The sequence below is a fragment of the Passer domesticus genome, chromosome 2, assembly GCF_036417665.1.
Source record: "Passer domesticus isolate bPasDom1 chromosome 2, bPasDom1.hap1, whole genome shotgun sequence".
Taxonomy (NCBI): domain Eukaryota; kingdom Metazoa; phylum Chordata; class Aves; order Passeriformes; family Passeridae; genus Passer; species Passer domesticus.
Genome location: NC_087475.1, coordinates 14,776,234 through 14,791,880, shown reverse-complemented (window position 1 = coordinate 14,791,880; position 15,647 = coordinate 14,776,234). Strand labels below are relative to the sequence as shown.

At 42.4% G+C, this 15,647-nt stretch overlaps 2 protein-coding genes across 47 annotated transcripts in view; one reads left to right on the top strand and one right to left on the bottom strand.

Annotated features, from left to right (window-relative positions):
• Positions 1-15,647, bottom strand: part of LOC135293390 (collagen alpha-1(I) chain-like) — a 406,941-nt gene that overhangs the window by 173,591 nt on the left and 217,703 nt on the right. The window lies entirely within an intron of this gene.
• On the top strand, positions 6,142-9,913 carry LOC135293385 (uncharacterized). The gene is made up of 2 exons (XM_064407460.1): positions 6,142-9,151; positions 9,422-9,913. Exons 1-2 carry the CDS (start codon positions 6,941-6,943, stop codon positions 9,497-9,499), a joined length of 2,289 nt encoding a protein of 762 aa, XP_064263530.1. The 5' UTR covers positions 6,142-6,940; the 3' UTR covers positions 9,500-9,913.

The window sequence follows — 15,647 nt, the reverse complement described above, 5'->3', positions numbered from 1 at the left end:
CAAATTATTTTTAATTTCTTCAGTATAACAAAATGTGGAAGAATTATTAGAATTCACTACACTTGGGCCAGGGATAAGAGTTCCTTCAGGCTTGAAATTTCAGATTGGCTTCCTAATAAGTTATATTCATAATGCAGAGTTTAATTATACTCAATGAGATATTCAGAAGACTTTCACTTTCATGCAGTTGCTAAAACTGTGGTTACAGTTAATTAATAGTACAATAATCAACCAGTCTTCATGTCTGGGTCAGATTTATATTATAGAATTGTAGTCCTGCAAAATCCATATCTAAGCTCTGTGTAGTTACTTGAACTGTCTTCACAGCTGCTGGGGGAGAAGGTGGCCAAGCTGTGCTCAGGTGGACCCTGAAGCTGGTTACTGCCTGAGGGATGTCCATCTCCCTGGCTAAGCAGGGAGCAGAGCTGGTTTAGCCCAGGTGCCTCACTTTTAAGTAGCTGAGGTTAGGTAAGAAGGACTTAAGTCTCCATCTCTTGGGATTATTGCAGAGCTTTTTTTAAATTTTTTTTTAATTTTTTTTTTTTTTTAGGAAACAGAATATTCTCTTTTTTTTTTTTTGTAATTTTTAGTCATGTTAAGTCTTTGGAATTATAAACTAAAATGAAAGCTTCAGAACAGAGAATTAATCCCATCATAAAAACTTAATCAATTAGACTTTGAAGTAAAGAATGTAATTCTGATTTATGCTTCTTACATTTGCTTGCCTCATCTTGTCTTCTCTGCGGAAGACTGCTTCAAGATAATGCTTTTACAGATCACATACCCATAAATATAGGAAAATACATACTCGTAGGGTTATCATTCCTATTAGTAATATGTACCATTTAAACTGTTAATAAAGAAAGGATATCCTAAAGTAATGCTATAACTTTTTTCAAAGTTTGTGTCAGGCAGTTAAAGTGTATTTGAAGAGATTTATAAATGACACGCGTTCCCAATATGTGTATGTATATCACTGGTTTGGATTCTTATTTATCATTATTAGAAGTCATATCTCAGTAATGCTGCAATCTAAATTTTTCATCCTCAGATGAAAAGTATCTATCACTTCTTGAAACTGGGTACCTTGAGACTACAATATAGTGATATACCAAAAAAAGAGTCAGAACTGAAAAACTTTCCCTAGTTTTTTTGTGGTTATGTCAGGTTATATACAAAAAGTGAATGTAAGCACAGTGCTTTCAAATGGTTGTTTTGAATACATGCTCCAGAGAGGTATTTTGAATGTAGGATCCCATGAGGCCTGTAGCAGTAAGACCATTAAGTATCTGTGTATAATATATGAAAAGATCAAAGGGTAAGATGGAAAGAATAAAAATATGGCCATGTCTGATGCTCATACAATCTGCCAAATATTACAAATTGAAACTGAAGATTGAGCTGAAATAAAATGTTTGAAGAGCATCAAGGATTACAGAGCCTTGTGAGCAGTGGTGAGGACATCTGGAACACAGATAGCTTTTTCATCCATCCTCAGAAAAGTCAAATGGAAGGGGTTTGAAAGGGACAGTCAAATCTGGCAAATCAACAAATAGTTACAGGACTGGTGCCACAGCCAGGGATTTGGCCACTTGGATAATGGGACTCTCCTTGAGAACCCTGAGGAGTGATAGGGCCCATCTGTCAGAGACGGGGAAGATCTTTGGTCACAGGCTTGCTGGTCTGGGGAAGAGGCTTAAACTACAGTAGCTGGGGAGAAGAGGCCTCAGTCCATCCCAGTCATACCGGTTTGATACCAGGGCCACAAGAAATGCCCAGAGCCTGGAGAGCATTGACAGGTCATCAGGTGAGCACCTGAAGAGCAGCACTGAGGAATTGCAGCCACTGCAGCCAGTAAGTCACCTTCACTGAGAATCATAGAAGCACAAAACCATTAACATTGGAAAAGACCCCCAGATCACTGGGTTCCAACATTTGACCAAACACCACCTATCAACTAAACCATAGCACCAAGTGCTACATCCAGTCATCTCTTGAACATTTCCAGGGGTGGTGGGTGGTGGCTCCACCACTACCTTGAGCAGCCCATTCCAATGTTTAACCACCCTTTCACAGGCTGCCTGGGAGAACAACCCCTGCCTACCTACAATGTCCTTTCAGGGAGATTTAGAGAGCAATGAAGTTTCCCCTGAGCCTCCCTTTCTCCAGGTTTAACCCCCCAGCTCCGTCAGCCACTCCTCTCATGACTCGCTCTCCAGACCCTTCACCAACCTTGCTGCCCTGCTGAGCATCAGTCTCAAATGTCTCTGTGCAAATGCACAAAATGCAGGGGAAAAACAAGACAAGGTGAGTTGTGCACAGCTCTGCAAGGCTGTGATCCTGCTGGCAGCACAGAGCTGTGGTGGGATGCATCCTGCAATGGGAGTGTTCAAACGGAAGGATTTGAGGGAGCACAGGCAGGGAGACCAGGAGGAGGAGGAGTCTCCACCTGTGTAAATGAGCAGCTGCAGCATGAGGAATGCTGCCTGCAGATGGATGAGGAGCTGCCTGAGGGCTCAGGGCCAGGACTAAAGGGAGGGCAGGGACAGGTGACACTGTAATGGAGATCTGTGGCAGGCTGCCCTACCAGGAGTTCTGAACAGAGGAAGCCTCAGTAGACAGGTAGGAGCAGCCTCCCATTCACAAGCCCTGGTCCCCAAGGGGCACTTCAACCACCCCAGCATCTGTGGGAAGCACAACACAGCAGGGCACAGGCAATCCAGGGAGTTCCTGGAATGCACTGAGGATAACTTCCTTCTCCAAGTGACAGAGGAGCCACTGAGGAGAGCTGCTGTGCCCTGCTGGACCTTGCTCTCACAATGAGGGGCTGGTGAGGAACGTGAGGCTCAAGAGAAGCCTGGGCTGCAGTGACCAGGGAATGGTGGGGTTTGAGATCCTTAGGGCAGTGAGGAGGGTGCACAGCCAGCTCAGTGCCCTGGGCTTCAGCAGAGCAGACTCTGGCCTCTGCAGGGATCTGCTTGGCAAAGTACCAGCCCTGAAGGGAAGAGGAGCCCTGGGAAGGTGGCTAATGTTCAAAGATCACCTCTTCCAACTCAGGAGCAATGCTTCCCAACAGGGGAAGATGGGCAGAAACACCAGGAGGCCTGTGTTGATGAACAAGGAACTCTTGGACAAACTCAAGCACAGAAAGGAAGCCTACAGAGGGTGGAAGCAAGGACAAGTAGCATGGGAGGAATACAGAGAAATTCTCCAAGCAGCCAGGGATCAGACTAGGAAAGCTAAAGCCCTGATATAATTAAATCTGGCCAGGGATGTCAAGGACAACAAGAAAAGCTTCTATAGGTACATCAGTGATGATGGGAATGTGGGCCCTCTTGAGAAGGAAACACTCCTGTGGGGAAAACTGAGGTTCTTAAAGACTTCTTTGCCTCTTTCCTCACCAGTAAGCTCTCCAGTCACACCACTTGAGTGACAGAAGGCAAAGGCAGTGAATGGGAGAATAAAAAACCATAGGAGATCAGATTTGAGACCATCAAAGGAAGCTGAAGGTGCACAAGTCCATGGGACCTGGTGAGATGCACACACAGGGTCCTGAGGAAGCTGGTGGATGAAGTTGCTGAGGCACTGTAAACCACATTTGAGAAGTCATGGCAGTTCAGTGAAGCTCCCACTGACTGGAAAAGGGGAAACATGACCCCCATTTTTAAAAAGGGGGAAAGGGAAGACCTGGGTAACTACAGGCTGGTCAGTCTCACCTCTGTGCCTGCAAAGATCATGGAGCTAACCTGACTGGAAACTATGCTAAGGCACATCAAAATTATGAAGGTGATTGATGACAGCTAACATGGCCTCACTAAGGCATATTAAGGATATGTATCTAATTTATGAGTAATGCAAAATGTTAGGCAATATTTTTTATTTCAGATAACCACCTACTACTGCAGCTGCAGATGTATCATTTAGTTCCTGAATTTTGTTCTGTAGCATAATCATTTTGCCTTATCTTTAAATAAAACTCTATTCAGAGGATATAGCCTGGAAAAACTATGCCTTATCCATGAAATTGTTGCTATAATCTAATCAATTAAGATCTTAATGTGTAGGCTTTTTAGCTAGTTTTGACTGAGAAAAAACATTCAGAATTCAGATTGTGGTTTTTGTAGCTGTAGCATCAACTGTGAAATTAAAATCAGGGTTTTTTTTTCTTTTAATAATTCAGAGATTCTTTTTTATGAATGAAAGAAATTGCAGTCCTAAAAAAGTCAAAGCATGTAATCAGAACTTGTAAAATATTCCATTCTGTTTTATGACATCTCAACTCCAATCAAATAAACAGAGCCAGAAAGAGCCAGAGACTTGATTGACTGTTTAAAGGAAAAGCTGTCAGTTTGATTACAGGCAAGTGAACAGACACATTACTAAATGTAAACTGCATTTAATTTTATTATGCAAGCAGCTTTAATAACGTCACAAATAAGTTATGCAAACTGAAACACTGGGTGCAACTGCATACAGATTTCTGATAATGAGTGGGGGCTGTGGATCATAGCTATTTTCAATTTAACTGTGCTAAATTTATTAGGGAGCAAAAGGTAATTAAAAATGGGTGAGCATCAGAGAAAAAACCCCACACCATGTCGTTTCAAACCAAAGTGGTAGAGCTTTCAAATAGGTTTGTCAGAGCAGATTCTTGCAGTGCTGTGAAGAAATGCCCTTATGGTGCTTCTATTCAAAAATTTGCAGCATTTTTCTACTCCCCTTTTCCTCTGGTTTCATTCCCCATGTGTAAATAGTTTTGAAATTCAAAATGACTCGTTAAGGGTGATGGATGTTTGACACTAAGCTTGTGCAGGTTTTCTGGTCTACCCACAGAAGGAAGAAAGACATGAACCATTTCATAGGATCATGGAATCATTTAGAACTGAAAGGATCTCAAAGACCATCAAGCAGGACTGTTAAACAGCACTGCCAAGTGCACCACTAAGCCCTGTCCCTAAACACCACAGCTGCATGTCTTTTAAATACCTCCAGAGATGGTGATTCTGCCACTTCCCTGGGCAGCCTGTTCCAGTGCTTGACAACTCCTTTGATGAACAAATTTTTCCTGATATCCAATTTTTATCTCTCCTGGAGCAACTTGAGGCCATTTACTATCATCCTCTCTGGTCAGGAGAAATTTTTTTCCTTACCTTCCTGCCCAGGGGAGATAGTTCAGACCAGACTCTGAAGATGCTGGGATATCCAGCTGTTGTAAGCCCAAAAGTGGAATTTGCAGCAGTGGCCTTAGTTCTGTGCTGCTGTATGTTGAGGGGAGATCATATTTCAGCCATGTTCTCCCCAGCCCATGGGACCCAAGGTGGAGATCCCATCCCTGCCTGCTTCTTTCTGTCTCCTGACCCACCCAGCAACACAGAGTTACAGACCTGGAACTGCTCTGGTAATGCACAGCTGAGGGAAATGTGCAATTACAGCATCTGATGCACATCAGATAGAACTCAGCAGGGAAACAAAGATGGGGAGACAGGCAGGGGTGGCTGCTGCAGGATTCCCAGTAGGAGACCAGCACAGCTCCCTGTCTGAGCACTTGTTCCCAATGCAAAGACAGGAACAAATGTGGGTGGGTTTGTAGGTCTCACCCAGGGAGCGTGTATTAAAACACAACTGTCCTGAAGCAGTAGATGGTATGTTCTCACAGCAACGATATGTCCAATGAAAAGCAATTCTGTAGTAGGCTTTGTTGTGCTGGCTTTAAAAAAAAAAGAAAATTTAGTCATTGGAGAGGAAGCTGGCAAAGCCTGGAGATCAGCGATCACAATCTGATTACATTCAGTGTGGTAAAACAGAGAGTAAGGGTTGGTTTTGTCAAACTGAGGGAAATTATGAGAAGTGATTATTTTCTGACTGGCAATCTTTTTTTTCCTGGCTCCTCAGAGCACTCTTTAGAAACTTATATGAGGTGATTAAAAAGCCATGGATGTACAGTTGAAAAGATGTAATATTTTTCTAAAAGCTCCTTTTCGTCCACTAGCAAAATGAAGGTGATAAGTTGAGTAACAAATATTGCAAAGAGAACTGGGAGGAATAGACAGCAGTCAGTGCAAACTCAGGAGAAGCTTTTGGAGCACAGAAAAGTGGAACAGAGATCAGCAGGTAAGAACTTTGGAAAAGATACAACTGAGTGAAGGAGTGTAGGGGGATGCCCCCAATGAGAGAGGGACAAACTAGCCTTTGTCCCCCAAAAAAGGAAGATGGCCCAGAAGTTTCTCCCAACGATCAGGTGAAAAGCCACCTTATAGGACCCCAGAGACTTCACTAAAACCTTAGGGTCACCTAATTGGATGAGAGCCAAAAGATCCCGCCTGGGCCATCAGGTAGAAAAAGAGAAGACAAAAAAACTGCGAGGCTTTTGTGAAGGTGTTTTACCAGGAGCAGACCTCTGTACCTGGATCGGATTTTCTGTTTATTGTTTTTCCTTTTATTAAACAGTTTGGTTTCCAACACTGCAGCAGAAGCCATCCTGCTCATTATTTGCCTCCAAAGGTAATAGCTGAGCTATCCTTTGGGTGTATTAAGTTTTCTTTTAAAGGCTCATAAAACCCTGGCCCGACGAAACAAAACTTAATACGTGGCACCTGGACAGAATTTCTCATATTGAGGAAGATGGTCTAGGAATTTTTGATTACCTCAATCAAAATAGGACAATTTTCCTTGGTATTTGCGTTTTTGGGGAAGCAGGCCTGCACCTGAGTTTTTTGTCGCGTTAAAAAAGAAAACTCAGAAGAAGAGATTTGAGGTTTAGAGGGAATCCCAAATCGAAGCCTCATACCGGTGAAGAAGAGGCTATAATTCAGACGGGACGGGAGCAAACGGCACACCCTCAGAGGATACTGTGAATCGGCTAAGCTGAAACTGTTGCACCCAGGACCCGGGAAAAAGTCTATACCAAGAAGGACGACCAGAAGACTCGGTGAGTTTCACCATGGGGAATCGGTTGTCAGTAGCTGAGCAGGAATTTTTTTCGTATTTTAACTATAAGTTGGAAATCCAAGATATTCAGTTTGACAAAAAACAGCTTAAAAAGCTTGTAAAATGGGTCTTAAAAGAATTCCCAAACTCAGACATGTCTCAGAAACTTGATCCAGACTTCTGGGATTCAGTTGGACTGAAATTATATAACACAGAAAAGAACAAGAAGTCCAACTTAAAGCTGCGTCCAATATTCAGGACGGTATTGAAATTTGTAATAATGGAAAATGAAAAGCAAGCAAAGACCAGGGAGAGGGCAGAATGCAGGCAGGACAGAGAAGACAGGAGAAAGCGAAGTTCTGAGGGGACCCAAAAACCTTCCTTTATCCCAGCCGAGAAACCCCGGTGGAGAGGCCGGGAGGCAGCCAGGCCAGCTGCCCCCCCGCCTGCCTCACCGACCCCATCCCGAAACAGGGGGGAGCAGACCAGCCCTGGCCAGGCTTGTCTGCAAAACCCGTCTTCCAAAAACCCTACCAGAGCAAAGTCCTCTCTATCTCCTCTCAAAACCTTGCTTTGGCGTTCAAAATCGGTGAATTTTGACAGTAAAACTGGAAAAAGCCGAGCCGATAGAATCCAGTCTGAGAACAATAGAGCACGTGGCAATCGCCATTATAGCCCCGAGCCCAGCTCTGTCCTTCGTGGGCGTAGCTCGCCATCCTCGTCGGACTCCCAGGAGTCCCTGGGTGGCTGCTCCCTGAGCTCCTGTCCATCGGAGCAGGGACGCGCCCCTTTTTTAGGCGGTGCCCGGTCGGTGTCCCTGCCCCTGCTCCCCGCCCACAGCCCGGGACGGCACACCCCCTCTCTGCCGAGCGTGGGAACCGGAAGTGATGCGCCGGAACTGACCCTGTCCAAAATGGCGGCGCCCATGTCCGATAACTTACCGGAACAAAAAACAAACTATTCCTATGCTCCACAATGTAATTTCAAACAATCTAAAGAAGAGTTTAACACACAGGGAGTCACAGATACCTGGCAGAGGATAAGAAAGGATGCAGTTCAGGAAGGAGAGTGGGAAATTGCATCGAAATTGAAGGTTTTTCCTGTGAAATACACTGCAGGTCCGGGACCCAGGGCTACATGGCAACAAATTAACTTTGCTGAGTTAAAAGAGATTTGCAAAGCCTCTCGTCTGTATGGTAGAGATTCTGCCTATTTCAGAAGCCTATTACAGGCCACCTTCACAGCAAACATATTCACTCCACATGATCTAAAACAGCTTTGCACATCCCTGCTATCTCCAACAGAATTTTCTTTGTGGGAACTAGCATGGAAACGTTTGTTAAACGACCTTTTAAGAGGTTATGCAGGAACTCCAGCTACTGCAAATTTGACTATAGATCAGCTCTCAGGTGAAGGAGCTCATACAGATCCTCAAATACAAGCCCGAACTCTTAGTAGACAAGTATTGCAGGATGTCAAAGAAGCAGCAAAAACAGCTTTGTTACAGGTCCCTGATGGCAACAAGCCAGAACTAGATTTCACAGAAATAAAACAGGGCATAGATGAGCCTTATATTAAGTTTTTGGACCGTTTAAAAATGGCATTAGAAAAGCAGATTCCAATAGATCGAGCCAGACAAGAGTTATTAAAACGGCTTGCAATTTCTAATGCAAACCCAACCTGTAAAAAGGCATTACGTACATTACCACAAGATCCTGAACCCACCCTGACACAGCTAGTAGATGCTTGCAACCGCCTGAGCACCCCTGAGCATGCAGCAGCCATGCAGGCAGAAGTATTGGCCAGTGCCATCACAACAGCTCAAGAAAACACCCTAAAGCAGCAGGAAAAAGCAGTAGAAAAGCAAACACAAACCCTAGCAGAAGCTTTAATAGCATTCAAAGGTGCAATTGAGAACCAACAAATTCCAAGGGACTCGTGCTATTCGTGTGGTCAGAGAGGTCATTTTAAAAGGGGATGTCCTAGGACCCGCAGAAGGCCATTGCCAAGAAACAGTGGATGCAGAGGTTTCTGTCACAATACTAACAGCTTTTACCCAGCACAGGGTTTTTCGTACCATCTGCCGGGAAACGTGCAGCCCAGCACGGAGCAGTGGCGTGCAATGATACAAAAACCACTGCACCAGAGGCCAGAGACCACCACAGGCCACCAAGTTCAGAACTGCAACACATCCTTGCAGGACTTCCGACCACAATGTCCCCAGGTACCAGACTGGAGCTGTCTACAGCCCAGCCAGTGATGCTAACCAATGCTGTTGCTCACACAGTGTCTACAGGACAGCTGGGACCTGAACCACAACCACGTCAGTTCTTAATAGTGGGAGTGAGCAGATCCCATGCAGAAGGTTTTTATGTCATTCCAACTGTGCTGTCTGTCACCTGTTCACAGGAAATTACAGTCTTAGCTTTGTGTCTAGACCCTCCATGTTTTTTACCCAAAGGGTTAACCATAGCGCAAGCTTTCCTCCTACCAGAGTCACAGAACAACACAGCTGTCATCGCTTGGACCAGGCACATCAGCCGTGGGCGGCCTCAGCTCACCTGTGTCCTGAAGCACCTCGGGCAAGCCATCACCCTCACTGGCCTGATAGATACCGGAGCAGACGTCACTCTGATATCGAGATCGAAATGGCCACAGGACTGGACCGTCGTGCCTACGCTGGATCAGCTGGCAGGTATTGGTGGTCACTGTGAGAGCTTTCGAAGCTCGCACGCAGTCACATTTGAGGGGCCTGAAGGTCGTGTTGCCACCACAAGACCATTCATTGTAGGAGCTGATATAGTTCTTTGGGGACGGGACATTTTATCACAATGGCATCTCAGGTTAGAAACTGGATTTTAACAAGATATCTTAGTAGCAGCAAAGGACCAAGCATCAATGCAGGAGACAACAGATCAGGTCATCTCAGCAGTAGAGAAAGCAGGACTCACTGTAGCAAAAGAAAAAATACAGACACTTCCTCCCTGGAAAATATTTAGGATACAGGATCACAGAACAAACGGTAACTCCGCAGCCACTCCAGCTAAGGACAAATCCAAAGACCTTGAATGAAGTGCAGCAGCTTGTAGGCACTCTGAACTGGCTTCGTCCACTACTAGGCCTTTCAAATCAGGACTTGGCTCCTCTGGCAGATTTGTTAAGAGGAGACACAGCCTTAAACTCACCGCGAGAATTCAACAAAGAAGCTCAAAATGCTTTAGAGAAAGTGATGAGAGCCATCCAGTCACGTCAGGCTCATCGGTATAATCCTAACCTGTCTTTTTTGTTTGCAGTTTTAGGGGAGAGTCCACAACTTCATGGTTTGATATTCCAGTGGGATCTAGAGAAGAAAGACCATCTGATAATCTTAGAGTGGGTTTTCCTATCGCGTCAATTGGGTAAAACTATAACAACTTGCCCTGAAATTATTTCACAATTGATTATCAAGGCTAGATCTCGAATGCTTTCCCTTGCAGGAAGAGATTTTGCAGAAATCTTTCTGCCTGTCACAACCATCTACTTAGAATGGTTAATTCAAAATTCAGAAGTTATGCAATTTGCTTTGGAAAATTTTGCAGGAAAAATTTCAGTCAATTGTCCCAAACATGAGCTATTAAGTTCATCTTTAAAATTAATTCATAAGCCTTTAAGAAGTAATGTACCCCTTGAGGCAATCACATTTTTTACAGACGGTTCTGGGAAGTCTAAAAAATCTGTGATTGCTTGGCAAAATTCAGAGACAAAAAAATGGGAATCAGATATTGAGGAAGTAGATGGTTCTGCACAGATTACAGAGTTGGCAGCAGTTGTACGGGTCTTTTCAAAATTCACATTTCCTTTTAATTTAGTAACAGATTCAATTTACGTTGCAGGTGTGGTGGAAAGAGCAGAAGGATCTCTGCTAAAAGAAGTTGCTAATGATCAGTTATATAGTTTGCTCAAACAGTTAATCTTACTTCTTTCCATTCGACAAGAACCTTACTTTGTAATGCACATTCGCTCACATTCTTCTCTTCCAGGTTTCTTAGCAGAGGGAAATGCCATGGCTGATTTGTTAGCCATGCCAATCCAGCACACACTTCCTAATGTTATTGAACAAGCAAGAATGAGCCATGCTTTCTATCACCAAAATGCACCTGCTTTAGTAAGAATGTTTAACATCTCTCAGAATCAGGCAAAAGCAATTGTTCAGTCATGTCCAGATTGCCAGAAATTAGCTATACCAGCAATAGCAACAGGAGTTAACCCTCGAGGCTTAAATAGCCTGCAGATATGGCAAACAGACATCACTCAATATCAGTCATTTGCAAGGTTCAAACATATACATGTATCAATAGATACCTTCTCAGGAGCAATTTTTGCTTCTGCACATCAAGGAGAAAAAAGTAGAGATGTGATTAAACATTTCTTACAAGCATTTGCATCCCTAGGTATTCCTCAAGAAGTCAAAACTGACAACGGACCAGCCTACATTTCTAATAAATTGCAAGAGTTTTTCAAAACTTGGGGTATCAAACATACCACAGGTATTCCACATTCTTCCACAGGCCAGTCTATTGTAGAAAGAGCACACAGGTCATTGAAAATGATACTAGAAAGACAGAAAGGGGGGACAGAAGTGCTTTCTACAATAGAGAGGCTGAATAAAGCTGTATATGTTTTTAACTTCTTAAACAATTCCTTTATGGAGCAGGTACCACCAATTTTCAGGCATTTCAGCAATACCAGTCAGGCAAAGCTCAAGGAAAGACCACCAGTCTTCATCAAGGATCCAGAGACAGGACAGATTTCAGGACCCCATCCTCTTGTAACATGGGGCCGGGGGTTTGCATGCATTTCTACAAACACAGGTCTTCGATGGATCCCTGCAAAGAATGTCAAGCCACAAGTGCAGCCGATCCGAGAGCAGCAGACGGCACCAGAAGAAGAATGCACAAACAACTAAGCCACGGATAGAAGCAAAGACTGTTTTCTAAGTTTGCATTAGTTAAAATTGTTTACAAGAAAGTTTTGCACTGAAAAAGTTTTGTAGTTATTGTTGTGATAAAAAAGTTGTTAAACCTACCTCTATGTAAAAGTCACACATATAGCCAGAAATTTAAAGCCTACCTGGAAAAACACTTCACCAAAGTTAAGATAGAGAATTGGCAGCAAAAATTATTGGCATTCTAATCTATACTCCTTTCTCCTCTTTCTTTCTAAATGTATAGTAAAGGGTGAGATGAAGGAGTGTAGGGGGATGCCCCCAATGAGAGAGGGACAAACTAGCCTTTGTCCCCCAAAAAAGGAAGAAAGCCCAGAAGTTTCTCCCAACGATCAGGTGAAAAGCCACCTTATAGGACCCCAGAGACTTCACTAAAACCTTAGGGTCACCTAATTGGATGAGAGCCAAAAGATCCCGCCTGGGCCATCAGGTAGAAAAAGAGAAGACAAAAAAACTGCGAGGCTTTTGTGAAGGTGTTTTACCAGGAGCAGACCTCTGTACCTGGATCGGATTTTCTGTTTATTGTTTTTCCTTTTATTAAACAGTTTGGTTTCCAACACTGCAGCAGAAGCCATCCTGCTCATTATTTGCCTCCAAAGGTAATAGCTGAGCTATCCTTTGTGTGTATTAAGTTTTCTTTTAAAGGCTCATAAAACCCTGGCCCGACGAAACAAAACTTAATAACAAACTGCCTCATACTTCAGCCCTACTAAAAATATCATTCCAAGGGTGTCCCTAGTCCATGTTTCCTCTTCATGCAGACATATTTCTCAATATAACAAAATGAAAGGAGCACTGAAAAAATCCCCAAATGTACGATATATAATGTATAGCAAGGAAAATTGCTGGAACTGGAGAGACACTTCCATTGTGTGAAGTCCTGAAGAAAGAACTTCCATTTTTGTACAAGTTTCTGCCCTTCTACCATTCTATGATTTCAACTGCTGCTTAATAAGATGCCTAAAACTTTTTAGCAGGTTTTGAAAAATAATGGGTATGATTTCTAGAATAACAGTATCTATTAAAAGGTTGCAGGATGTAAAGTGGCGTGATATTACCTTGAGATGATTACATATCTCTCTTTCAACATATTTGTCAGCTTCAATTTTTCTTTTCATTTCAAATTTCTGCCATTTAATTATCAAGGGAGACTGTCACAGAATGGAGAAAATTCCAGGTTTACGCAAACTGCTGGATTCCTTGTGTACATGTGAGGAAAAAGTTAGGGCTGTTTAGATGGAAAGAAATCTCAATAACCTAGAGACAGCAGTGTCTGACACTTCCAGTGCATTTGTTCCTGTCAAATCTATGAGAACACATTAGCATAGTTCAATTTAGATGACAGGTTTTCTTGGTTGCTTTTATGGACAATTTAGTCTTTTCTCAAATTCAAAAGTGCTTTTAATGTCTTGTGTTGAGTTCTTGTGATCCACATTTATATGGTTTAGTGGACTGTTTTATATGGTTTAGTGGTGGACTGGGCAGTGCTGGGGTAACAGTTGGACTTTATGGTCACAGAAGACTTTTGCAACATAAATGACTCTATGGTTCTATGGTCAGCAATATTAATAAGGACATCCTGGGTAATGTTTCTTTGGTTTGTGTGAAATTCAGCAGCAAAGAAAAGTGAGCATAAACATATGACACTGTATTTTTTCTCTTATAAAAATGGCAGCATAAGTTATGTTTTAGCTTGTTCCTTTCCCTAGTTTTCAGTCTTTGGGATATTTTGCTTGCTTTCTCTTTAAGAAAATTATGAGGGAAACGAGTTCCAGATAAATGGCTCAGAGAAATACTCCTCTTATGAAAAACGTAGAACAAAGATGGGCAAAAGCCTGAAAGACTTGCAGTTCACCTTATAATTAACTTGGATCACAGTAATGGCACTCAATCTCCATGTCCAGGGCAATAGAACACATTGGCAGCCAGGGAAACCCACTGAAATATTTGAGAAGTGGAACTTGATTTTGCACTATGTCAGTGATATGGTGGCATTCTGTCCCATAAATGAGTAACAAAATCAAAATTAACTGCTCTGGGTACAATGTAGCAATGATGCAATTTCTTAAGCACTATGCATATCCAGTATATGCTATCTGATATGAAACTGAAATGTCTCATTTGTATGTTGTAATGCTTTTGTAACAGACATGAGGGTTTTAGTGGCCACAGAAGATGAAGCCTATAACTTTCTGTAAAATTAATGCATATGGAATATATAATAACTCTAATAATTTAGAAAATTTTGAAACCTGTGGTATTAATTTATCCTGAAAGGAGTAGTTCCACCAGAATTCAGATGAGTTACTTTCTTGGGGAAACACAAAGGAACTTTCTTTGTCTGAATTTTCTTCTTCACATTCAATTTAATCTGTGATCAAGCAGAGAATGTGTGAAAAGCTGTCTTTGGTGTTCTGCACCACGCTTTACTGTACATGCTTAATGACTTTAGGAGATCTGCCAGAGCAGCTATCAGAGTGACTATCTTGTTAAGTCATCCCTAAAATGCTCTTGTACAACACACTCTTGTTCCTGATAACTTCTGTAATGTTTGAGTTGTTTCAATTTATTCATTGAATATAATCTCCCAACAACTAAAGAAGGTGACCCACAAATAAAGCTTTCTGTAGTTCTGTTGCTAAGTGTCTGGAATTTTTTTAAAATGCTAAAAATCAAATTAAGAGATTAAGAGAACACTATGCATAAATGACATCCCTCTGGAACTTACAGATAAGTTAAAATATCCCGAGGAATTCTGTGTTTCTTAATTTAAAATCTTGGTATCTTTTCTTGGAGATTGTACTGACAAGCACATTAGAATTGGGAAGGTGTATTTCATGAGCAATAAACCCCATCATCACAACTTACTGCTGTATCCCGGGCTGATAGTTTAAGAACTCAGTAAAATACTCTGACAGGTTAAATAAGTGGTAATGGCATCATTATAGCTGTGATGGTCCAAGAATGCAAGCGAGGAAAATGTGCAGAGAACAGTACAGGTATGACCACAGCCCTTGGAAGAAGCATTTTAATTTCTCACCTCAGAGGAACATCCTCCCTGCAAGGAGGTCCCTTTTCACCAGCGAGGTGGGGCCACAGGTGCTCTGCAAAGAGCACTCTCAGCAGCACCCGAGGGCTGGCTCTGCACCCCTGACTTTTGGTGACCTGTGGCTGGTGGCTGCCTCGTGCAGGTACCATGGGACCCAGTAACTGCTGCTCATTTTCAGTGCAGGGTCTAGAGGGATGATGCTGGTGTAAGAGGAGAGAGTGGGGATTAATGGCTTTATGTGGAAGTCAAAGAGTGAAATCAGACTCTCAGTCCTCAAGATTGTGAGGCCACCTATATGCTCCAGGAATCCAGCAGTTATTAATTAATTGAACAACATTATTAAGTTAAATCTTGAACAAATGTTCTCCAACCTACTTAGTCAAAAGATTTTTTTCTTCTGATCAGACTGAAAGGAGATAATTTATGCTGGAAAACCTGACCAATATCACTTCTGTTTACAAACCTTTTTAACCTGTTTTATAGTTATGTTCAAATAATTCTTTATTATATGTTTGTGAATTTGGCTTGTTTTCCTATGACTTGTGTTTCTTCCTGATAATTTCCACACTCACAGAATTACATACTCCAAAACACAAGAAAATAACCAAGAAAATGAAGAGTTTGTTTAAACTACTACATCAAAGTATGTAGCTAACACCTCTTAAGGCAAGGCATTGATAAAATCCA